Source organism: Pungitius pungitius, chromosome 3 (assembly GCF_949316345.1).
Source record: "Pungitius pungitius chromosome 3, fPunPun2.1, whole genome shotgun sequence".
NCBI classification, from domain to species: Eukaryota; Metazoa; Chordata; class Actinopteri; order Perciformes; family Gasterosteidae; genus Pungitius; species Pungitius pungitius.
The window spans coordinates 3,300,920-3,323,112 of NC_084902.1; the positions used below are offsets into that span (position 1 = coordinate 3,300,920).

Genomic DNA, 22,193 nt, shown 5'->3' on the forward strand with positions numbered 1-22,193 from the left:
TTGAGAAACATACCAGAACTAAACCCAAGACACAAAAGAGGACTACAACTGACCCCCCCCCCTCAATAATTCACCTCCTTCTTTTACAAGATTTACAAGTTTGACACTGTCGCTAGCGTTGGCTGGCAACTGAAGGCCTTCTGAGCATTCGCACTGGACAAGTGGGGAACTGGGAAGACTGGAAGGGGCTCTGGTGTTTTGGGGGTTTTGTTAGGAAGGAGAGCGAGAGTGACTGATGAAGGAGGGAGGGGGTGAGGGACGGGGCGATGGGGGGAATGCGCGAGTAGAACACCCTGGGCAGTAATGTATGCGGGCCTATTGTGGTGAATCCCTGCACCGTGCTTTAATGGGGGGGGGGGGGGTGGGGGTACGAGGCAAGCAAGAGACAAGAGACCCCGAGGACTCAACACTTTCACTTTGCACGTTTCCTCTCACGCTGCGGTGTGTGTCTGCGTTGTGTCTGCAACAACTTCTTCTAGAAAAAGGAAGTCTGCTGTTATGATCTGAGGTGAGCACATCTGCATTTCATTTTGTGTGGAAATCTACAGGTTTGGCTAACTTAAATGTACAATTTAATATAATATATATGTATATTCTACAGCATTTTCTCATGTTTTACTTTGGTTAAATAAATAGTTTGTACATTCCTTGCTGACGGTGCACTGTGATGAAGGAGGAAGTTATGCTGTCTTAGTTTAATGATGAGCAAAACATGAGCTTTGATAAAACATGTTTAAATACTTGTCAAATGAATAATTAATTCATCGCTCCTGGAAAATGAGTGAAAGGAGGACTCTTTATTTCTCTTATTTCAAGTAACCACCTCAATTTCAGCTGCTCTGCTGTTTGTATTGTATGCAGTTTATTGGCCTCGTGCTTTGTTTCGGTCTCAGCCTGGTGAAAGCTACGAGAACAAAACCCGCATATTGTATCGGAATAAAGATGACAAAGAACAAGAGTAGCCCTGTACAGACAAAGCTTAGAAAATGGGAGGTTTTTTTCTACTTTGGTGGTGGGGGGGGGGGGGTGCTGGAGGAGTGGGTGATGACATGAGGACACATGCATGACTGGCGCAAAATGATCAAATAAGAACAAAACCCTGCTGAACAATAGGGGTCAGGTCAGTTCTCCTGCATCCATTCAGCAAGCGGGGAAATGCCTTTCACTCATCGTTAGAGCTCAATTCCAACAGACAACAATTACTGCTTAAAATATAGCAACAAGATTAGATCGGATTCATTGTCAATATTTTTAAATGAACGATCGATCGAGTTCTAATCTGACAGGTTGAGGATCTTGCGATACTTCTCACCTCACAAGACCATTTTCAGCACTTTTTTTTAATGCATTTTGAATCAAAAACCTTTGATTTATTTGGCCTAATGCAGCTAGCTGTGACTTCCTCAGCCCATGTGGAGGACACAATGTCACAGCACAGAGGGAGACTGTGGGACGGGAGTGGAAAGCCGGCCTTTGTTCTGGCCTCTCTCCTCCTCCTGGCTTTGCCGTGCCTGGGCTTCCTCCCCGACTTTTGGTCGCGAGTATTGACGCTGTCTTGGAACTCGCACACTCACCAGCACATCACAGAGCAGGCCATTCTCAACGTCACCGTGGAGACGCTGAGGGGCATCAAAAGACACCAGGGGAACCATGCAGAGGAACAGGTGACCTTGTATCTACTTTAAACTACATGAAAGCTATGAATGTAAAAACGTCACAATTTCTGGAGCAGACAAAAATGACGACAATAACGAAAATCTGTGTTCCCCCCCAAGACCGGACTGGGCCGCGGCTTCTGGAGAGCCGTGGGAGAGGTGGTGAAGTCCAACGCAGCCATGGACTTCCTGAGCTCCACCCGGTCCGACCCGGTGTACCACTTTGACTCGGAGCGCGTGGACGGCGCCACGGGGATGCTGCGGCAGTTCTGGGCTCAGACTCTGCTCTCGGTACGAGCCAAAGAGTACCAGAGTGCCCGACACAGCTTGGGCCAGCTGTTTCACTCCCTGCAGGTACGCGGCACCGCGAGGAAAGGTCCAGGTGAACCGGAGCCAGAGCAGTGGGGGGATGACACCGTGCTTCCACTGGTTGGCCTCTTGTGGGAGCATTTATTCCAAAAATAGACCATAGTCAGTGCTTACATATAAGGTTTTCCATTGGAATTAACAAAAAGTCATGGAATTTGAAGGAAATAACAGGAAGAATTTGGCAATATCTGGTTTATTTCCCCAGGCTCTATTTACTGTGTGATATGCAGATAGAAACATACCATAAGAAGAAATAATCAGGTCCTTTGCCAAATGAAGAGACTTATTTTAATCGTGTATCTTGTATGTTGCAATGACTGATACATTCAGCAATGACCATCACTTCTCGATGTCATTTTTGTAATGCCAGGACTTTTACAGCCACAGCAACTGGGTGGAGATGGGCCAGCGCGTCATTTACCTCCACCTGCTGCATCCAGAGGAGCCGGCCTTCCCCGTGGCTGCAGGTAACTCTGCGATCACTCGGGCACCAGGGATTAATACTGTCATCTTTATTTCTCCTCTTCTCCTTGACATGCACTTTATATTTAGGATTTGTATCTATTGCAGAATATGGAGATTACATCAATTGCAAATAAATCATTTTCTCTCTCTTCTGTAAATTGAGTATGTTCTTAAATGCCAAAAATGATTGGGAGCTATAACGGGCCATAACTAACCCCCCCCCCCTACCTCGGTCCTGTCGGCCCACAGAAGACACCCCTACCTGCATGGAGTGCTTCAGTCCCACCTGTCGAGACAATCTCATGCCAAGACTGACCAACGCACAGCAGGACGCACAGCTGCTAACTACCGGCTACTTCAGCACCTTCCCTCCAAAACCTCACGGTACGGCTTTGAAACGTATAAATATATATACATATATATATGTAAGAAAGTCCATGTGGAAGGTTGCTTACTTTTGCGAATGGCACTTTCTTTCAGGCAAATGTAGTCATGGCGGTATTCTGGACCTCAGCCGTAACATGGGGGCCAAAGGGGGCATCAACAAGGACAGCACCTCGCCCCTCTTCTCCCCTCACCATTACCTCCACGTGGAGGCTTCCAAGCTGGCCTTGGAGGCCACCCTGAGCGCGCTGAGAGACATCAGCGACGCCGTGGGCCCAGAAACCTTCCTCAGGTTGGGCTTTGAGAACAGTTCCCACCATCGTCGGCACCAGTTGTTGCATGAAAACAATACGCATTCGCTGTTTGCTTCGTCCTTTCAAACAGGCTCTTCAGCGTGAGGCAGGTCCCAGCGCTGGTGTTCGTCATGGACACCACGGGCAGCATGTTCGAGGAGATCACCGCCGCTCGCTACCGGGCCCACTCCATCATCCAGAGGCGAGCCGGCAGCCCCGGGCAGCCGGGCACCTTCCTGCTCGTGCCCTTCCACGACCCCGGTGAGGGTCGGGAACCAATCGCCTCGCGAGCTTCAGCCTCCGTGCACTTTTCCAACCGCCGTCTTACCTCTTTCCGTCTTTTGCAGAGATCGGACCGGTCTACGAGACCGATGACCCCCGTCAGTTCATGCAGCACATGGAGAACCTGATGGCGCTGGGAGGAGGGGACGAACCAGAGATGTGTCTCTCTGCCATCCAGGTGAATTTGAACACGGGTGTCTTCTGTGATTCCGGCTGTGAGCGCCCAGCTGTCCAGGAGCTAACGTGAACGCGTGTGCTCTCAGCTGGCCCTCACTCACAGCCCACCGCTGTCAGAGATCTTTGTGTTCACCGACGCCTCCCCCAAAGACGCCCACTTGTTCGACGTGGTGAAGGCCCTCGCGCTGGAGAAACAGAGCAAGGTGGGTTTTCATCTGGAAGAGAAGAGAAAGTTGCAATTTATGGGGCTGGAACATCTCAAACATCTTCTTCTTCTTCTGCTCAACCATCGCTCACGTTATGGTGCCGGTTCCCCCGCAGGTGACTTTTCTCCTGACTGAAGACCCAAGCTACACATTGCCAAGCAGAGGAAGGAGGAGGAAGAGGAGGAGGAAGAGAAGGGAACTTTTGTCCCCTGATCGATTCTCCCTCTACTCGTCCCTGTCCTCCCTCTCCGGAGGAGTGACGATATTCACCACCAACTCCGACATCCGCAGTGTCTCCGCCATAGTGGAGGACAACACCGCCGTGGACAAGGTGCGGCAGCAGGATCCCGCCGATTGACATGCATTCCGAAGACGAAGAAGGCTACTCTGTGCTTTTCTTGTTGTCCCTCATTCTGTCCCCCCTCCCCCCTCCCAGGTGACCCTCCTCCATGTGGAAAGTGACAAAGAGTCCTCGCATTCCTTCAGAGTGGACAGCTCAGTGAAGGACGTCACACTGCACCTCACCGGCCTCCTGACAGAGTGTGTCCTCACCAGCCCGTCGGGTAAACCGCACGACCTCGTGAGGTCAAAGCTGAGAGCCGCACGTCGCATGTTTTTCGTTTTTTTTTTTTTTTTACTCTGCGACCGTATGTAAACTGCACTTTTGCCCTTGGTTGAATGTGATCTTCCTCTCTCGTCAGACCAAAGCCAGTCCCTGCTGAGCCAGAGAGGCCCTCTGGCAGAGCTGGAGCGCTTCGAAGGCCTGTACCGCGTCAGCCTCACGTCCCCCGCGCAGCCCGGCGAGTGGAAGCTCCGGGCCAGGAGTGACGGACACCTCACCTTCAGCGTGATCGGTGAGAGGAACGTCGCCTAAAAACCCCTGGTCCCACCCCCCCTGACCCCGCCCCCCACCCCCCCGGCGCATTCCCTCCCTCGTCTGTGACCGTAACCTTGTCTGCGATCTGCGTCCCTCAGCGAACAGCAGTGTCGATTTCCTGTATCACTTTGCCACGGTAACCAACGAGACGCACCCAGGTCTGGCCAGAGTGGAGGGCGGTCCGGTGGCAGGTGACGTCATTTAGCGACGCGTCGAACGGCAGCGCGCCTCGAGAATGTGTTCGGCCAAACGAGAGAAGAAAAAAAAAAAACGTTCCTCGTTCTCCCTGTGATTCCTCAGGCGTTCCCGTCTTTCTGGTGCTGGCTGTGACGGGCCGCGCTCCGGGCAAGGAGGCGTCTTTCAGTCACGTGACGCTGCTGGGCGCGGCGGGGGAAAGCCTCCAGCGGGTGATGCTGAACTCTTCCTCCTCCTCCTCTTCGTCATCCTACGCGGCGGAGGAGCTGGTGGGACGGATGGACTCGGTCCCAGGAGTCGCATTCTGCGTCCGGCTGACGGGCCGGGACGGCGCGGGAAACAAGCTGGAGAGGGTTTCCACGGAGATGGTCCAGCCTACTCACGTTCAGATCCAGGTGGGGGGACAAACGTGGACGTGTCCTCCGGCTCTCTGTCTCGGCGGGCAGTGGTGACGCCGTTCTTCCTTCTGTGTCTCCTCAGGTGTTGTCCGTCCCCCGCCTGGTGCCCGGTCACAGCGCCAAGGTGGCCTTCGACATCCTCAACCACGGGCCGGCTCGATCCTTCAGCCTGAAGGCCGACGACGACCGCGGGTATCTTCACAAGAGAGGACCTCACAGGTAGTCCAGGACAAACACTGAAGATACACACGGTTGGTTTTTCTCCAAATGTAGAAGAACCGTGTTGAATTGTCTCTGCCCCTCAGCTTCCACGTGGAGGAACGAGGTTCTTTCCGCGGCGAGGTGGACCTCGTCGCCCCTGCCGCAGCGGAGGCGGGGTCGAAGGTCACCCTGACGCTCACCGTGCGCGCCCTCGGCTCGCCGGACTCGAATTACGCGGTGGCCTACCTGAGCGTGACCCCGCCGGTGAGCGCTCGTCGACCTCGAGCTGCGCCCCGTTTTCTGCGTTTTTTTCCTGCGTCTGACTTCGCCCCTTCTCTTGGTCCCGCAGGACCCCGACACCTCCCCCCCGTCCTGCGCCGCCGCTCGAGCGCCGACCGCGTGCCCCGCCGCTTGCAACGGGTCGAGCTGGAGCGCGTCCCTGGTCGTGTCGGACAGCGGCCGCTCCGGCCTCGCCGCCCTCCAGCTGCGCGGCGGCGAAGGCGTCCTGACTTTGTTCCGCAGCCCGGTGGAGGACGGGGACGAGACGACAGGCGGAGGCCGCCGCCGCCACGCGGCCCGACTGGAGGTAGGAGACCCACCGGTGAACGTCTCCGGGTGGGCGGCTGGCTCCTCCCGGCCGCTGTGGGGGACGTACTCGTCCAGCTGCTGCTCCGCCCGCGCCGAGCTGCTGGTTTGGGACGCCGCTGGAAACGTGAAGCGCTGCCGGCTGGCGGCGGTGGCCGGGAGCGCGGGAAGCGGCGGTGGCGGCGGGGGGGCGGGACGGATAGCGCCCGCGGCGGGGTGCCTGGCGGCGTTGGGTCTGATCCGTCTCCTGCTTTAGGCCCGGTGTGATGTCACAAAGGCTCTGCAGGTCAGATCCACGTGTTGATGCCAAACAGCCGCACACAAAAAGAGAGACAAATGATGAATGTGAATGAAATGTCTTTCTCGATGATTGACTTGTGCTTACTACGGTAATGTGACGAATGTGCCCTAAATAAAGAGTCGTATTGTATTACTGAATCATTTTGTGTTCTGGACGTCTGATATCACAGATAATGCATTTACTGCCATGGATGGAATAATTTGGTTGTTACTTTTCAGCCATGAAAAAAATAATATGGTGTAGAGTAGGGAACAATAATGCAATGTGTGCACAGTGTGACGGTTGCAGTCTATTACACTCACAGCATGCTTTGGTCAACAAGACATATAACTATTCTCCTTTACTTCCTTTTTTTAGTTGCACTAATGTGTAACTGTTTAACTGTAGGTCCCCATCAGAACAGGAAGGACTTTACGTATGGGGGGGGGGAACCTGTGACAGTAATTATATACTGGACACCTTCAGTTATCGGGTGTGATAAAATGAAGATGAGGGAAGTTACATCCCAATAAATATAAACGGTGCGTTTTCCCCCTGCTTGATAAGTGCGGGAATAAAATAGTATCACCGTGAGAATGATAATGTAACAATGCAAAAAATGTATTTGTTTTGACTGACACATATTTTGCATCAAATGTGGCAGAATTTGTCTTTGACCTTGCTGCTTTCCCAGTGACTTTGAAGGGACAATTTTCAGCCTTTCTATACCGAGGCTTGAATGTCTAATGGCAGCTGTTAGGATGTGTGTGAATGAGTACACAGGTATAACCTGGATGGAGGCAGGAAAGTTGGCTACGTCGCAGGAATTGGGAACGGTATGTAGGAGTTGTGCAACTTGTTGAATTCAAATCGACAAGTTCACGCGTGAGACATATGAGGAAGATTTGAGCCAAAACTAGGTAAGACATTTATAAAGATTAGTTGGATTCCTTTAATTGAAGAATCAAATGGGTTGTACCACAACAAGGAATTTGGACTTTCCAAATCCGTTTAGGTTTAGGTATTGGGCAATTTAAGCTCAGCCTGGGCGATAATTGACATTTCCACCTGGAACTCATTGACCGTCCAGCCGGCTGCTGATTACAAGGCGACAGAGAGTCCGTCGCGAGGCGAGGAGAGGAGAGGAGACCCGGGCCGGACAGGACGACCTGGCCTCGCGCTTCTTTCGCTTTTTGGGAATGGTGAATAAAAAATGTGCCCCAAAACAGCAGCGCGTGGGAGTGGAGGAGCGCGGACACTGGGGCAGCAAGGCCGAGTTCCTCCTGGCGGTGGCGGGAAACGTCGTCGGCTTCGGCAACGTGTGGCGGTTCCCTTACCTCTGCTACAAAAACGGAGGAGGTGAGCGAACACGACGCCCAACCTCAAACCCCCCCCCAAGGTACACGTGTGCCCAACGCCGTTTCTCTGTGAGCGCAGGTGCGTTCCTGGTGCCCTACCTGGTGTTCGTGGTGACCTGCGGCGTCCCTCTGTTCCTGCTGGAGACGACGTTGGGCCAGTACACCCAGGAGGGGGGCATCACCTGCTGGAGGAAGGTGTGCCCCCTGGCCGAAGGTAGGCGCTTCGGATGAAGATTACGTGCACGCGTAGTGTCTAATGAGGGATTAGGATACACTCTGATAACGAATGATGCTCACATGGACTCACAAAACTGTTTTTTCGAAAGGTGAACTGCACACCTACAGGTCTCTGCATATGAAATAAAAGCAAAATCTTTCTTCTTATTTTTTTGTTGCTCCAATGCAAGTTGTGAAAAGTTGTTGCACATTGCTTTGGGGTTGAGGGCAAAAAGTTTAGAAATGGAGGAGAATAGTAAAGAAGGAGAATGTCTGCTTCTGCGGCATCCATTTGGATCCTTTTCTACACAACCTTTCAACAATAGGACTTATATATTGATAGGAATTTTTAATTTAAATTTTTTTAAATTTTTGAAGATTAAAGCAGACCTTTTTTTTATTAAATAACTGCTGAGAGTAAGAAGTATCGGTGACACACCTATAACCTTAAATAGATTTCATATATATATTTTTCAATTTGCTTTTTTAAAATGTCATCATTAGGGAAACATAAAGTCACAGTGACTGAGCAGTTTTAGTGTTGGTCACTCGGGTTCACGCGACCCTGAAGCGGATTAATGAATACATGGACTTCATAGTGTTGGTCTTTGTGGCCTTTGCAGGTATCGGCTACGCTGGGCAGCTCATCCTCCTCTACAGCTGTATGACCTACATCCTAATTCTGGCCTGGGCTTTGTTCTACTTGGTGTTCTCCTTCAGCCCTCAGCTCCCCTGGTCCAGCTGCGACAACCACTGGAACACAGGTCAAACGGAGACAGTCAATTAAAAAGATCAAAATAAAAGGAGAGAAGCAGAGATACTTTGACTTCTGCCCCCCAATATGGAAAAGCTTGTAATGAAAGCTGTTTGTTGACCATTAATCTGTCTCTCGTCACTATAATTCTTTCAGCCAACTGCATTGACTTCTCAACCCAAAATAAAACCCTCGAGGGGACCAACCGGACCGACACAGCCTCCGCTGCCACAGAGTTCTGGGAGTACGTGTCCCCCGAAGCCTCTGGGTCCGTTCTAATGGGCCCGAGATGAGTCACAACTTAATCCCCATCTGTTGATGTTTTTGGGTTCCCTGTAGACGACGGGTGCTTGGCATCTCGGGGGGGATCGAGGAGATGGGCAGCGTCAGGTGGGATCTGCTGCTGTGCCTCATTGCAATGTGGGTCGTCTGCTACTTCTGCATCTGGAAAGGGGTCAAGTCCACGGGAAAGGTTCTTTCAAATAAGCCTTGAACTACCCTGAAGCTGTTGTTTTAAGGGCATAAAGTTGACCCCCAAAGGCCTTGTCTTTTCCCCAGGTGGTGTATTTCACCGCCACCTTCCCGTACGCCATGCTGCTCGTTCTTCTGATCCGCGGACTCTCTCTTCCCGGGGCTCTGCAAGGAGTCCTCTATTACCTCCTGCCGGATCCCTCGAGGCTCACGGACCCTCAGGTGAGAGATTCCCCCCCCCCCCGACACACACAGCTGGAGTGCGAACCGCCCCAGGGATGAATCGCTGGGCTGCTTGGGTTCGACAGGTTTGGATGGAGGCCGGGGCTCAGATCCTCTTCTCATACAGCGTGGGCGTGGGCTCCTTGACCGTGTTGGGCAGCTACAACGCCTACGAGAACAACTGCTACAAGTGAGCGGCCCCTCAACCTCTACGAATTCACAGGGTGCACACGCACACACACACACGCACGCACGCACACACACACACTGCGTTGTGTTTTGCAGGGACTGCCTGTGGCTGTGTTTGCTGAACAGCGGCACCAGCGTCGTCGCCGGGTTCGCGGTCTTCTCCGTGCTGGGATTCATGGCCCACGAGCAGGGCGTCCCCATCGCAGAGGTGGCCGAGTCAGGTAGCGCAGAACCAGCAAAAAAAAAAACGGGTTTAAAAAAAAATAATAATAATAATACAAATATAATATAAATATTAAAAATATTTAAAAAAAATAAAAATCCATCAGCGCACGGCTTCCCCGCGCCGCAACGACTTGTGAATGCCTCCCCCGTCCATCTGCCACCCAGGGCTTTTTTTTTTTTAAAAAGGGAGCTGCGACGCACCTGTCGAATTTTGAGGCATGTAACAAAAAAACAAAAACAAAAATCTGCAAAAAAATAAAATAAACGCCTCAATAAAATCCACCAATCACACAAATAGATCAATAAAACATGCAAATAAAAGCAGAAAGAATTTTTTAGAAATGCAGATACAAATTTCTATAATCGCTGTGTAATTAAAACGAGGGGGGTCTCCGGCAGCGCGAGTGCTTTGACTCAGGATTCGACTGCAGGACTCTTGTCATTTATCACTTTTTACACCATTCGCCGCTCGTCACGATGGGTGCAATGTTGCTGCCATCTTGAGGACAACCGGAGACACTTTGATAAGTCATGAATGCTTAGTGCTTAATGGCTCAATCATGTGTGGCTGGCCAGGCCCTGGCTTGGCTTTCATTGCGTACCCTCAGGCCGTGGCCATGATGCCTCTGCCCCAACTGTGGTCCATCTGCTTCTTCCTCATGCTCATCCTCCTGGGCCTGGACACGCAGGTATACGCGCTCTGTAAGATTAACTCCTCATCGGGGAGGGGGGGGGGGGGAAGAAACCCACGGCTTGTCCCTCTCTCTCTCTTTTGTCCCCCTCCGTGTAGTTTGTGGCCATGGAGGTGGTGGTGACGTCCATCATCGATATGTTTCCCGCGGTAATGCGCAGGTATGGCCGGCGGGAGCTCTTCCTCCTCCTCTTCTGCCTCACCTGCTTCCTCTCTCAACTCGTCATGGTCACCGAGGTCAGTCTTCCAGTGTCACTTAGAGCAAAACGGCTTTCACGTCGTGATTTTTTTTTTCACGCCGCGGCGACGGATCAAACACGCGTCCGGCTGATGTGTGCAGGGAGGAATGTACGTGTTCCAGATGTTTGACTACTACGCCTGCAACGGAACCTGCATCCTCTTCCTCTGCGTGTTTGAAACCGCGGCACTCGGGTGGATATTTGGTAGGTGTACTGTTCTGTTTTTGTTTTTTTTAAAGGGGGTAAGACAAAGCAGCAGAGGCAGGTCTTAAAAACTCGTGGATTTCCCCCAAAATGAGGGCGTCATTGTGACGTCATCCTCATTTTCTCAGACCCGAGAAAGCTGTTTTCAGACGCCGTCATTGGGCACTGATCATAAAAAAAAACGTCATGTCCTTCCAAAAAGGGGCGGAGCGGCTGTGCGACATCATCGAGGACATGACAGGGGCGCGCGCCAACCCGTTCTTCAAATTCAGCTGGCTTTACCTCACCCCTCTGGTCTTACTGGTGGGTCACCGTCAGTGACGCGTCTTTCATCCAGAGAGGTTATTGGGACTCTGAATAACTTGTGAAATCCCCCCCCCCCCCCTTTTCCCTCAGGTATCTTTTATATGTTCTTTGGTGGAGTACCAGCCTCTGACCTTTAACCGCCGGTACGTGTACCCGGCGTGGGCGTACACCTGCGGCTGGGTGATGACCTTCTCCTCCATCCTGCTTGTGCCGGGATGGGTGCTGTACAAACTGGCGATTGGGACCGGGAGCCTCAGTCAGGTGGGAAAACTCACTTCACTGTAATTCATTCAAGAAATGTGGTAAGACGTGTTTGTCGTATAATGAATACGTCGAGTCAATAACCAGCAAAGGTATGAAAAGGTACATCCTTTTCTAAGATAATTCTGATAATTATCTGGCTATAATGTGATCGTCTTTTAGGGTGTATATGTAAAAAATAGTGTTGGTTTTGGAGTACAAGCTACATTCTCTTTAGTTTACGTAGCCGTGAAGGATAAATAGCAGCACGCATGTGTCAGAGGACTTGCTTCAAATTGCGAATGTGTCTCTGAATATTCTCAGCGTTTCCATCACCTGTGCCAGCCGGCCACCGACTGCTCCGTGACCCAGAGGAGAGAAACTGAGCTGCAACACTTGGGGGAGGAGGTTGAACACGGCTTCGCCTCCGGCTGATGACATGAAACGATCCTGGAATCGTTTTCAGCCACACTCGTCTTTTTGAATGTTTTTATTTCTTCCCCTTAATACAAGATATTATAGTGTTTGTAAAAGGGGCGATATGAATAAAGTTAAACGAAGATTGTGTCCTAAGACGGCTGGTTACAATGTCGTATTTCTTCATCTTTCCAAGTATACGTTACAAAAAATTGAGATAAGCCTTGTCCTTTATTAAAGGGATGTTCCTGCTAAATGTTACTTTAACATTAATAAAATAATTATATATATGTTACTTAAACGACTAAGCAAAGGTCACCAAAACGTATAATCAAAATTATATCAAAGGCTTGAAATATCTCACTTTGCATGTAATGAGTCTATAATATATAGACATGTAATGCATGTAATGAGTCTATAATATATATATTATACTCATTACATGCAAAGTGAGATATTTCAAGCCTTTGATATAATTTTGCTGATTATGGTTATATAATATATATACACTAATATATTAGTTTCACCTTTTAAGTTGAATTACTGAAAGTAATGACCTTTTGCACAATATTCTAATTTTTCGAGTTTCACCTGTATAACGGGGCTCAATTCAATAAGACTCATAACACAATGACAAAGGATATTTCTCAGATTGTTTTATTTAAATACCTCAAAATTATGAAAATTACACTGAAAAACTTTGGAAAAGCTGTCCGTCATATATGGAAAACATGAGAAATGGATCGAAGGCTGTGCGCTGTGTTTTGTTAAGATGATATGTGAGAATGACGAGCCCTGGAGATGCAGAACACGAGTAAGGCTCAGTGCGCACGGCTTTGGACAGAAGTCCTGGAGACGGTCCAGTCCACTCTGTGGTACCACACAGCGCGCACTTTAAGTGCTACATTCTTTTCCTAAAAAGTGCAGTTTTTTTTTTTTAAATCTGGGAGCCTTTGAGCTTCGGCTTGCGTCGTTTTGAAGGCACTGGGTTGTTTTCTTTTTTTTTTTCCTCGTGCAGGTTACCAGGAAAGCATCTCCCTCCTTTCGCTGATGTAAGGCGGTCGGGATTATTCCCACCTGAGTTTAGGCAAATTCACTCCCGGGGAAAACTATTATTTTCCACGTAGTGGCTCACAAGCAGAGCGTCTGCACGTCTGAATGGTTCTATGACGTGTGCATTGGTATACTGCATTCATTGCATATATATATATACACACACACACACACCAATGCAAAGGCTTTCTCAAACCTGATGAGACATCAGACAACTGGAAGCAAAACACAAACTCAAATACACAATAAACACGAGTGATTGTTGGCTTCTCGTTGACCCAGAGAGATATTTTGCGTAATCCCTGTAAAAAAAAAAAAAAGTTTAAGTAGCCAGGGATGAACCATTAAAGCCACACATGAAATCCCCAAAGTAGCCCTGAGTGCTCGCTCTGCCTCCGAAGGCCCTGCAGGTGGCGCTAACCGGTGGAACTGTCGGGAAGCGCGAAGCCGTCCTCCTCCTCCTCCGCCGGCCGGGCCTCCAGAGGACGGGTCCGCGGCACCCCGGAGTCGCTTGAATCCGGGATCTGAAAGCCTCTCAGGATTTGTATCCGGGGGTAGCTGCCCGACTCGGCCATGGCCCGGTGCAGCTGCTCCGGGGTCGCGCCGGGGTCGCTGACGGCCCGGCACAGCAGCTCCGTGTGCCGGCGGAGCTCGGCCAGGTCCCGCGCCGTGGCGTTGCTCTGCCGCAGCAGCTCCTTCGTTCGCAGCGTTATGTCCAACAGACCCGACCGCCTCAGGACTTCCGCCGCGTTGTGCAACCGGAACTGGCGGGTTCTGGCGGAGGCGGTTCTGTGAGGGCCCCTGGTTTTGAGGACAGAGGGGCTTTGGCTTAAGGGGCCCGTGGTGGGACTGGAGGAGGACGGGCGATCGGGAGACGCCTCACAGAGGTGCCGCTCCAGTGGACTCCTGGTCACAGGTGTGTCCTCCACCTCGCGCTTCGTGTACACCCCCTCGCTCAGATTCTGTGATTCGTCATTGGATTGAGTTGCATCAGGCGCCGTCTTGCTGGCTAGTGGGGCAGTGGGTGGGTAGGAGGTGAGAGCGGCCCGGTAAGTGCCATTCATTTTCCTCCCGGTGATGATGGAACTCGGGAACAACCCGTGGAGCTGACGAGCGGCCGGCGCTAGGATCACATGAGCAGCGTCAGAACCACCGTCCTCCATGGCGACGCTCCTCTGGGGCGGCTGATCTCGGTTCTGGATCACGTCCGGCTGGTGGGACAGGAAGTAGGCAGGAAGGTACATTTAACATCAAAGGAAGATATGGTTGTCTCCCGATTTGATACAATAAGGACAACGATTTGACTGAACTCACACTTGTAAAGACTTTTATTTTGAAAATTCTTTAAACTATTGAATGAATGTTTTACATTATAAGCATTTATGTTGTCAGATGTCCTCAGGTTCGATCCACTCATCGTTAGGAATTATGGAGCAATGCTTCGACATCACCTTGAGCAGTCAGAGCTATGTCAAAGTAGAAATATGGGACTTTTAATATCTCAAAAGTCAGAGTGAAATGACTTGAATTTTGTATTTTGCCCTCAATTCAAATGCATAATGTAAGCTATTTTTTTCCAGTGATAAAAAAATAAATACATGTAACATGTCTGATCCGTTTTGCAAATATAATCCAATCAACCTGATTTCCACACCCCACGCGTGGTCACAGCTGCCGTCCAACCCCCCCCCTCCTAAGAACTCGAGGACTTAAGCCCTCAGGGACGTTAGCGATGTCACCCGACAGTGTAAAGGACTGTTACGGCTTGAAATGGAATAAGTATGAATGGGACGGGACTTTGTGGCATCACATCACATCACCGCGATGACAAGACATGACAAGACATGACAGGACATGACAAGACACTGGCTTTTACCAAACAGCTACAATAACTGAAGATTGCTTGACAACCAGATGTGTAACAAAGCTTCTGATTTCATGTTTCTTAGCGTGTCAGACTTTGTGTGCCTCCCCTCACTGTCTGAGCTCATCCGATCTCACCTGCTGAATCACCATGTTATTGATGATGTAGACGGCCGGGAGCTCGCGGCCTTCTGGCGTTGGGCTCGGTTTTCCAGGATTCCAGCGCCGAAGACCTTCATTTCGTCTCGTCTGCGCCGGTTCTGCTCGCTCACCTCCTCTTCGCTGGCTTTTTTCCTGGTCCTCCACATCCGTCTGCTGCCCGTCTGCCGGAAGAAATGCACGCTGACTGACAGAATAACGCCCAAAGGCACTTCTTTTCGGACGTAGGCTGGCTGTGTTAACATAGTGATTCGTTTTGGTTTTTGGTTTTTGGTTTTTTTACACACCACTGTGCAACCTGTCTAGTTTAGCAGGTACAGGATTTAACTAGCTGTAAATCTGTCAATGATTCAAAGACTTCAGACTCCCTACGCACTTTTATCTGAGGTGGATGTAACATCAATCAAATGGAACTTGACAGCACAATTACCCCGTCTTCACAGTTTAATTACAAATAATGAATGTCCTATTAACTATTGCTTGTTTGTTCCATTCCGCTTTTATTACTTCCACTTACTGAGCTTTCTGAAGAAAGAGGGTGTGGACAATAAAACGCCGTAGAGAATAAAACGTAGCGAATTGTCTCGCTCTGGTTACATGTCTAACATAATCACTCACCAGAGTAGCCGGAGTCTTTTTCTGAACTGCACCGGAGGGACGTCCCACCGGAGACGTCTTTGTCTCTGGCGTCGCGCGTCGCCAGCAGAGTTGCGCGGTTGCTCTTATTTTTAGCATTCTTGCTGGATGAGGCATACGAACAGCGTTGCTGTTCCTTCGGCATGCTGGACCCTAAAGACACAAAGCAGGATATTTAGTCCGAGGGCATGAGAATAAAAGTAAAAATGTGTTGGCACGGTGATGGCACCTGCCCTGGTTGTACCATAAATAACACTGAGTGCAGTTTGGGAGGCACACAATAGTGACACCATACTCGTATCCACACATTTCAACCAATAGGGAGCGTCGGCTCAACTTTAGTTTCCCTTTAGGTGTTTATATGAGTGCTATACAGCTGCGTGGTGCCATTAAGAGAAATCTACAGATCCCCCCCCCTACAGATTAGTCCATTTGTATGAACACCTTTCCCACGATCTTTGTGCATGTTTACATGTATTTACATGGAGACAAAGGAATGCTCTGGTCATGTGTTGTTTTGAGTACACAATGGAAAACAAAACAAACAACAGAAAAGGTGAAACGCAGGTAACTTCCTTCAAGCTTGAGTTACAGAAGGTAGTCAGAGGATTTGTTTTTGTTTGGGTCCTTTTTTGGAGGGGAGGGGGGGGGTGTCACATGAGTCTGGATTACTGTAACTGATGATCAAAGTGCAAATCCAAAAGAACAGATTGTACCTGGTTGGCTGAGTGAGCAGCAACTCTTGTTTATGCCCGGCTGTCCCACAGGAGTCCTGCTGATCATGTCTCTTCGGGGACACAATCCAGCCATGCACTTCCTGCTCAGCTTCAACTCTTAAAAATATTTGACTTTCAGCACCAGCTGTTCTCCCATTCATAGAAAAAAAAAGGACGCTAGCCGGGAAGTTATGTAAAAGTGTTTGGTTTCGTTCCTTTGTGCACGACCCTCAAATACCAGAGAGGCGGTGGGTCCCTGAAGGCAGCACGTCTCAGCCGAAACAGCAGCACCCCTCCTCCTGCCACTCCTATTATGTAACACGCAACTTAGAAATACGCTTCCTCCCGCTCACCGGCCGCACATAACTTGCATGCAAAATTAAAATAATAAAAATACACGCGTCAGGGCGGTTTGTCGACATTGTAAGCGACACGTTGAACGCAGGCCCAGAGTTTCGTGCAACATGAGAAAGTTGTAAAAAAGAGCGAGAGCTTCGGTTGGAGTGGTGTCTTTTTCCCCCCCAAAGCCGGAGCATCTGATCGATGTGAAGTGGACAAACTTACCTTCAAATGGGGGAGGGGGTGGGGGGTGACGGGGGGGGGGGGGAGACAATAATATCCAATAACTGCCGTTTTCCCGCCGCCACGCGGTCTTAGAGCACTAAGAGACGCTAACGGCGACCTGCGGGGTCATATTTAGGGCTAGAATGTTATCCGTCAGTTAAAGGGAGGAAGGAAGGATTCATTATTCCTCTTTGTGAAATAAGCTGCGCCGTAAAATAAGACTACGGTGAACCGGGAGGTTGAGTCGGGATGATATAAGGTCCGTCAAGCAGGAAATAAAATATATGGTTGGTTTCAAAATAAAACTAACACAAGAGCACAACATGATTTTTCTGATAGAATAACACTTCGGTCGGATTATATTTCGTGTAGTTATCAAGCAGTGTCACTGTCATCTTCCCGAGCAGTACTTACCTGAACGTTTATCCAAAAGTGGCAGCTTCCCCGCTCTTGTTTTGAAATTGTGTTGGCTGAACCCAAGCTAGCTTGACGCAACCGTTAGACGAATGTAAAAACAAACAAAAAAATATTGAATAAAAACAGCCTTAAAAACAAATATCGCAACGAGCCTGTCCAAAGACGTAAGAAAAACAACGCGTGGTCCGCAATTAAACCCCGATGTTGGGGGGGGGGGGTGAACTGAGGTAACGCGATTAATCCCCGGTGGTGGAGGGGTCAACTGAGGTAACGCTGTTACCTCGGCTGAACCCATTGGGGCCGGCGCTGGGAAGTACCGCGAGACTCAAAACAAAGCGATCCCCGAGCGCGAGCCCGACGCCATCGAACCGCGGACACACGCGCCGCGAGCTCAAAAAAAGGAGCGCACGCGCGGCCGCGAGACAGGCGGAACACCAACTGACCATCTCATTCTGCTGGAGCCACTTGCCGTTAGCATCTAGGTTTTTGCTCATAGTTCGTATTGCTTTCTTGGTTTGATGTGTAATACATTACAAAAATAAAAATCACATTTTGTATACGTTTCGGTTCGTTGGGATAGTTTGCTGATACGTTGCTTAATGACACGTGGAGGATATTTATGGGAGTGGCCAGGTTTAGGACCAGGATGCAACGCGGTAGCCAGTGTAGGAGAAGGAATCTGAATCATCATTGGTTTGTGAAGTTTTTCGACTTGTTGGCCAATGAATGTCAAAAATAAAACTCAAAATCTGGGCAATCTTCTCCCAGCCAGAAGGGGGCTCTGTTGTCTTGTAGAACTGTACAAATAAAGAGCTGAAAACCTTTAAACTTGGCAGCAGACACTTTATTTTTACATTAAAATGTTTATAATAACTTCATAGACAGCCCACATCCTTTTCACAAATGACAAGACAAGGACAAATCAATACAATTCAAATATTTTCTAAATCGGCTGCAAGATAAGATCATAAAACAGGTGTGCCACTGGGTTAGCTAAATCACATACAATCCTTTGTCAAACAATGTTTCGTACTAACATCTCTCACACTTCTTCCTCACCCGATTCCACGGTAACTCTTCAGGATCCACAGCAACGACTTTACATCCCTGGTTCAGAGGCCTGGACCGCGTCGGAGTCAAGTCCTCAAGCCACCCGGCTCTGGGATCTCTACTTTGAAGCTTCAAACGTATAATTAAGTTCCCGCGATTCAGGGACGTCAAGTGCATAGACCAAGCAGACCCGCGGCGGTCTTTAGACCAGGGTGCCTGCTGACCTGCATGGTCTCTGGGGAGGAGAATTTAATAAAAGTAGCGCAGGTCTCTCGGGTGTGGGCCTTGGACGCAGCATTGGCCAGAATGTGCATGATCCTGACCATGGCGGCCTCACTGGCAAAAACACAAAGCGCACGTTTTCAAATGACCGGTACGATGGATGCAAAAAGGCACGTTCCTGCAAATGTAACGTCAGCGCCACAGCTCCGTAACTAGGATTTTAAAAAAAGATGGGCTGCATTGGATAAGGGTCATAAATAAAAAGACTCACCTGCCGACATTGACACTGGCGGCCAGACACCACGCGGCCTCCCCGCCGGGCGTCGGGGGCTCCTGCAAGACTTGGCGGGACACAAAGAGGGCCGCCCCCGCCAGCTGCACGGGCAGGAACACCACACACTGGCCCTCCAGGAGGGACAGCTCCAGCAGATAGCGGGCCATCCACACCGCCTGGGAGGGAGGGAGGGAGGGAGGGGGTGTAAGGCACAGGCAACACGTCACACCTCTGCACACCCCGGAGAAACCGGATGAAAGAGCGCGGCGGCGGCTCTACCTTGGCACTGCAGCGAGCCACCGAGGCGAGGAGGAGGAGGAAGTGCAGGGGAGGGCAGTAGGACAAATCGAACTTGAGCCCGAAAAGGACCTTGCGCTCCATCCGCAGCAGCTGGTGCTTGGTGTAGGTGTGGTCCATCAGGTAGCAGAGTCCGGACACCTGGAAGAGGAAGAAGAGCCTCGCAGCCAGGTTCAACAGACTGTGGCTCTATAGTTTGGGGGGGGGGGGGCAAGCTTACCTCAGGAAGGAGACACTCTTCCTTTTTTGCAGCGAGGAAGAGGCAAACCATGCCGAGGAGCTGCAGGTTGACCGTGGAGACCTTGACCTCACGCAGGGAGCGGTTGAGGAGGTGTATGCCCAGGTAGAGGGTCTCCTCCTGAAAATGCATCATCTCCTTGGAGGAGGTGAAACCAGGCCGCCGAGATGGTCAATCACAGTCACTAAGATAGTCGCTAAGAACCAGCTTTTTTTTTTTTAAAGGTCACCTTTTCCAGAAAAGCCATCTAACTTTGTGCATTACTTTTGACAACCTTAACAAAATCAGGTTTGCCAGGCAGCCGTGTGTTGAGGAAGCGGAAAACACGTACATGTACTTGAATGAGCCAGTCTACCAGGACAGAACGAGTGGCGTCGGTGAAATGCGACAGCAGGTCCGCGTTGGGAAAGGAGTTTCGTGTCTGAGTTCTCTGCAGGGTGGGAAAAAAAAAAACAGGAGGCATGTGCTAAATATTTAAAAGAGATTCAGTGCAAATTGGAGCCAATCTGCTCCTCAAATCACACGAGCTCCCTCACCATCATGTCCAAGAACATATCCCAGGCGTACGCCCGGTCCCACGCGAGGTCCAGTTTCTCCAGTGCCGCCTCCACCTCGTGGCGCAGCAAGCTGGGCACCAGCGCCTGGAGGCTGTGTAGACCCTGCAGCCCGTGAGGGAGGAGCAGCATGCGCTCCTCCACACACCCATCTGCCACGCAGGGTGGGAAAGGAGGCCGAGGGGGAGACGGGGCCACATGCAAGGAAAATCTTTTATCTATACGCAGACCTTGGGGAGGGGGGGCAATCTTTGGTGTGGATACACTACCGGCGGACTGCGTTAAACAGTCATCGTGAAAGCCCATGATGATGCCGTCGCTGGTCTGCGCCGACAACCTCCGTTCCTGCAGAAAGAGGCAACGCCGTAAAGCGGAAATGCATCGATCGGGAGAGAAGGAAATGCTCGGGCCACGCTGCGGCGGGCCCAACTCTTAAAGAGAGGGGCCCCGAGAGCTGGAGACGCCGTTGAATGCGTTGGGTGAGGACGACGAGCAGGAAGGACGCACCCATCTGCGCTCCGGCTCCATTTTGACGGGGGCCATCTTGGACTCTACTACTTCTGCTTCGGGCTGGCAGCGGTCGACGGGCCCGCAGGCATTGGACCAGGTTCTGAGCGGGGCTCGCCTCTCGTCCGCCTGACAGCAGAGAGCCCAATTGATACGGACGTGATCGTGGCCCAACGATTCCAGGGGCGACCCGACCGCTGGTTAGTTATCATTAAGGCGAGGAATGTGCTCAAAAACGTACTAATCAGCTTCTCTGACACACCTGGGATCAGGACAGGTGAAGGCAATTACATTCCTGGCAACGTAAACACGAAGCCAGGAATTAAATAAAATAAACTAAAGTATGATCCTGACTAAATTGATAAAAACGGTTTTTAATTTTTAATTAACAAGTTGTCTCCTAACTTGATAGCTCAATAAATACCATTCCCCAATCTGCCTTAGAATAATAAAACATGTGGGGGGGGTTATTAGAAATAAATAGGGGGTGGTGAGCTAAAGGTGCAGAGCCCTCTGATGCTCACCTTCTTGTGGAAGTCCAGCAGGGGCTTGGACTCGCAGAAGCCGGTCCTCGCCATGGTCACAGCCGGAGGAGGAGTTCCCGCGCCGGGGCCGCTGGAGCTACTTACCCGGGGAGGAGGGGGGAGGAAGGGGAGGGGGTGAGGCCTGGAGCAGAGCGGGAGGGAGCAGCGGCCCCGCACTGACGGCCGCTAATGAAGACGCACAGGTGGGCCTCGCTAATTGGGGTCGTCAAGGTGAACGGGGGTAAGATCGGGACTTCCGGTCGCGGTTTAAAAAAAAAAAAAAAAAAAAAGATAGAACCCCGCTTTGCTCAATGTGAGCAACGTAAAAAAAAAAAAAGATATTTTGATTACTGAAAATAAACATGTGTACAGGAAAAAATGAGCAGTATAATATAATCCAAAAGTTATTCGAAGATTATGTAAATCATATTCTAAATTGTGCATTCCAATCAATGCTAAAAACAATACTACGGTTTGTTATTCAAGAGGTAATTCACTTCTAAAATATCAACTCTTTGGGCTATTAATCAAGTTTCCTGTAACATTTTCTAGATTAATTTGACTGCTAATAAATACTTTTTTTAAAAACATCTCCTTAAACTCGGTTTCAAAGCTGTCCCATAATAACCATCATTTTATTTGTGTGGGGAAAACACACAAAATCTTGTTATTTCACTGTTTCTTAACTAAAACGTTCCCGATTAAAGGATCAAAAAATAAACTGCTTTAACATATATCTAGAAAAAAGGCTTCGCAATGTTTATCTCAAAGTTTGCCAGAACATCCAGGCGATGACCCCCCCCTCCCCCCCGTGACCTGAACGATTGGGCTAATTCATGAAGGCTGTTGAATGAAGGCTGGGACGTGGTCTTGAGCTGTGAGCTCCTGCGTGGTGTAACTGGAGCTGCTGCGTTGAGGGGGGTCACTGCAAGACGGGAGCTAGAAATAAAAGGCCCAGAGTCCGGAGCAGGCGTTTCTTTAGTTGAACCCGGGACTGGATGCGCTCGATCTGAAGCATTTGACCACATGACATCTCTGAGGTCGCCTTGGTCACGTTACATTGACGATCCGCTTCACTAAGCCCTGCTGACTGTGTACACAGTAATGAAAAATACACACAAAGCTTTATTTCAGTAAAAATGTTTACTGGCACATAATAGTTGCAAATGTTATAAGCTACCGTTTTGTAGCAGGTATCACCCGTTACATTGTAAAGTCTT

General features: G+C 50.0%; 4 protein-coding genes across 10 annotated transcripts; 2 read left to right on the plus strand and 2 right to left on the minus strand.

The window, feature by feature from the left end:
• The first annotated feature begins 385 nt into the window (after positions 1–385).
• Positions 386–6,500, plus strand: vwa7 (von Willebrand factor A domain containing 7). Its single transcript, XM_037458384.2, has 17 exons — positions 386–508; positions 1,389–1,664; positions 1,776–2,009; positions 2,395–2,491; positions 2,739–2,873; positions 2,970–3,165; positions 3,258–3,427; positions 3,514–3,626; positions 3,712–3,828; positions 3,947–4,162; positions 4,268–4,394; positions 4,533–4,685; positions 4,807–4,899; positions 5,009–5,298; positions 5,384–5,520; positions 5,607–5,766; positions 5,852–6,500. Exons 2-17 carry the CDS (start codon positions 1,425–1,427, stop codon positions 6,341–6,343), a joined length of 2,970 nt encoding a protein of 989 aa, XP_037314281.2. The 5' UTR covers positions 386–508; positions 1,389–1,424; the 3' UTR covers positions 6,344–6,500.
• A 991-nt stretch (positions 6,501–7,491) lies between these two features.
• Positions 7,492–12,057, plus strand: LOC119209256 (sodium- and chloride-dependent GABA transporter 2-like). The gene is made up of 14 exons (XM_037458435.2): positions 7,492–7,726; positions 7,805–7,939; positions 8,565–8,705; positions 8,852–8,939; positions 9,035–9,167; positions 9,254–9,388; positions 9,475–9,578; positions 9,674–9,798; positions 10,379–10,491; positions 10,593–10,730; positions 10,834–10,936; positions 11,139–11,239; positions 11,333–11,503; positions 11,807–12,057. The coding sequence occupies exons 1-14, from the start codon at positions 7,567–7,569 to the stop codon at positions 11,915–11,917; spliced, it is 1,758 nt and encodes a 585-aa protein (XP_037314332.2). The 5' UTR covers positions 7,492–7,566; the 3' UTR covers positions 11,918–12,057.
• Positions 12,058–12,540: 483 nt separating this feature from the next.
• On the minus strand, positions 12,541–17,621 carry si:ch211-132b12.7 (uncharacterized protein LOC564531 homolog). Of its 3 annotated transcripts, none has more exons than XM_037473699.2 (4): positions 17,305–17,621; positions 15,593–15,763; positions 14,954–15,138; positions 12,541–14,163 (listed from the first exon to the last, which is right to left on the minus strand). In XM_037473699.2, the coding sequence occupies exons 2-4, from the start codon at positions 15,753–15,755 to the stop codon at positions 13,369–13,371; spliced, it is 1,143 nt and encodes a 380-aa protein (XP_037329596.2). In that variant the 5' UTR covers positions 15,756–15,763; positions 17,305–17,621; the 3' UTR covers positions 12,541–13,368. The 3 variants fall into 3 exon arrangements, with proteins under 3 accessions (XP_037329596.2, XP_037329605.2, XP_037329586.2); XM_037473708.2 differs by lacking the exon at positions 17,305–17,621 and adding an exon at positions 16,891–17,285; XM_037473689.2 differs by lacking the exon at positions 17,305–17,621 and adding an exon at positions 16,327–16,884.
• Positions 17,622–18,141: 520 nt separating this feature from the next.
• On the minus strand, positions 18,142–21,081 carry ccnp (cyclin P). 5 transcript variants are annotated; one of them, XM_037461798.2, is made up of 9 exons: positions 20,974–21,081; positions 20,450–20,578; positions 20,212–20,287; positions 19,925–20,094; positions 19,720–19,818; positions 19,371–19,526; positions 19,133–19,291; positions 18,851–19,029; positions 18,142–18,693 (listed from the first exon to the last, which is right to left on the minus strand). In XM_037461798.2, exons 1-9 carry the CDS (start codon positions 21,025–21,027, stop codon positions 18,525–18,527), a joined length of 1,191 nt encoding a protein of 396 aa, XP_037317695.1. In that variant the 5' UTR covers positions 21,028–21,081; the 3' UTR covers positions 18,142–18,524. The 5 variants fall into 5 exon arrangements, with proteins under 5 accessions (XP_037317695.1, XP_062417593.1, XP_037317689.1 ...); XM_062561609.1 differs by having other exon boundaries at positions 19,371–19,523; positions 19,925–20,287; XM_037461792.2 differs by having other exon boundaries at positions 19,925–20,287.
• Positions 21,082–22,193: the final 1,112 nt, after the last annotated feature.

What these genes read in the sequence shown, in the direction of transcription:
- ccnp (XM_037461792.2), bottom strand. Translation starts at nt 21,027, where the DNA reads ATGGCGAGGACCGGCTTCTGCGAGTCCAAGCCCCTGCTGGACTTCCAC. An exon ending in TGGAGCCGGAGCGCAGATGG is followed by an intron (nt 20,288 to 20,449) that starts GTGCGTCCTTCC and finishes CTCTTTCTGCAG; the next exon opens with GAACGGAGGTTGTCGGCGCA. An exon ending in ATATGTTCTTGGACATGATG is followed by an intron (nt 19,819 to 19,924) that starts GTGAGGGAGCTC and finishes CCCACCCTGCAG; the next exon opens with AGAACTCAGACACGAAACTC.
- LOC119209256 (XM_037458435.2), top strand. Translation starts at nt 7,567, where the DNA reads ATGGTGAATAAAAAATGTGCCCCAAAACAGCAGCGCGTGGGAGTGGAG. An exon ending in CGCAGAGGTGGCCGAGTCAG is followed by an intron (nt 9,799 to 10,378) that starts GTAGCGCAGAAC and finishes GTGGCTGGCCAG; the next exon opens with GCCCTGGCTTGGCTTTCATT. An exon ending in TCACCCCTCTGGTCTTACTG is followed by an intron (nt 11,240 to 11,332) that starts GTGGGTCACCGT and finishes CTTTTCCCTCAG; the next exon opens with GTATCTTTTATATGTTCTTT.
- si:ch211-132b12.7 (XM_037473689.2), bottom strand. Translation starts at nt 16,420, where the DNA reads ATGGCTGGATTGTGTCCCCGAAGAGACATGATCAGCAGGACTCCTGTG. An exon ending in CTGCTCACTCAGCCAACCAG is followed by an intron (nt 15,764 to 16,326) that starts GTACAATCTGTT and finishes TTGTGTCTTTAG; the next exon opens with GGTCCAGCATGCCGAAGGAA. An exon ending in ATAACATGGTGATTCAGCAG is followed by an intron (nt 14,164 to 14,953) that starts GTGAGATCGGAT and finishes CTGTCCCACCAG; the next exon opens with CCGGACGTGATCCAGAACCG.
- vwa7 (XM_037458384.2), top strand. Translation starts at nt 1,425, where the DNA reads ATGTCACAGCACAGAGGGAGACTGTGGGACGGGAGTGGAAAGCCGGCC. An exon ending in ACAACACCGCCGTGGACAAG is followed by an intron (nt 4,163 to 4,267) that starts GTGCGGCAGCAG and finishes CCCCCCTCCCAG; the next exon opens with GTGACCCTCCTCCATGTGGA. An exon ending in CTACTCACGTTCAGATCCAG is followed by an intron (nt 5,299 to 5,383) that starts GTGGGGGGACAA and finishes GTGTCTCCTCAG; the next exon opens with GTGTTGTCCGTCCCCCGCCT.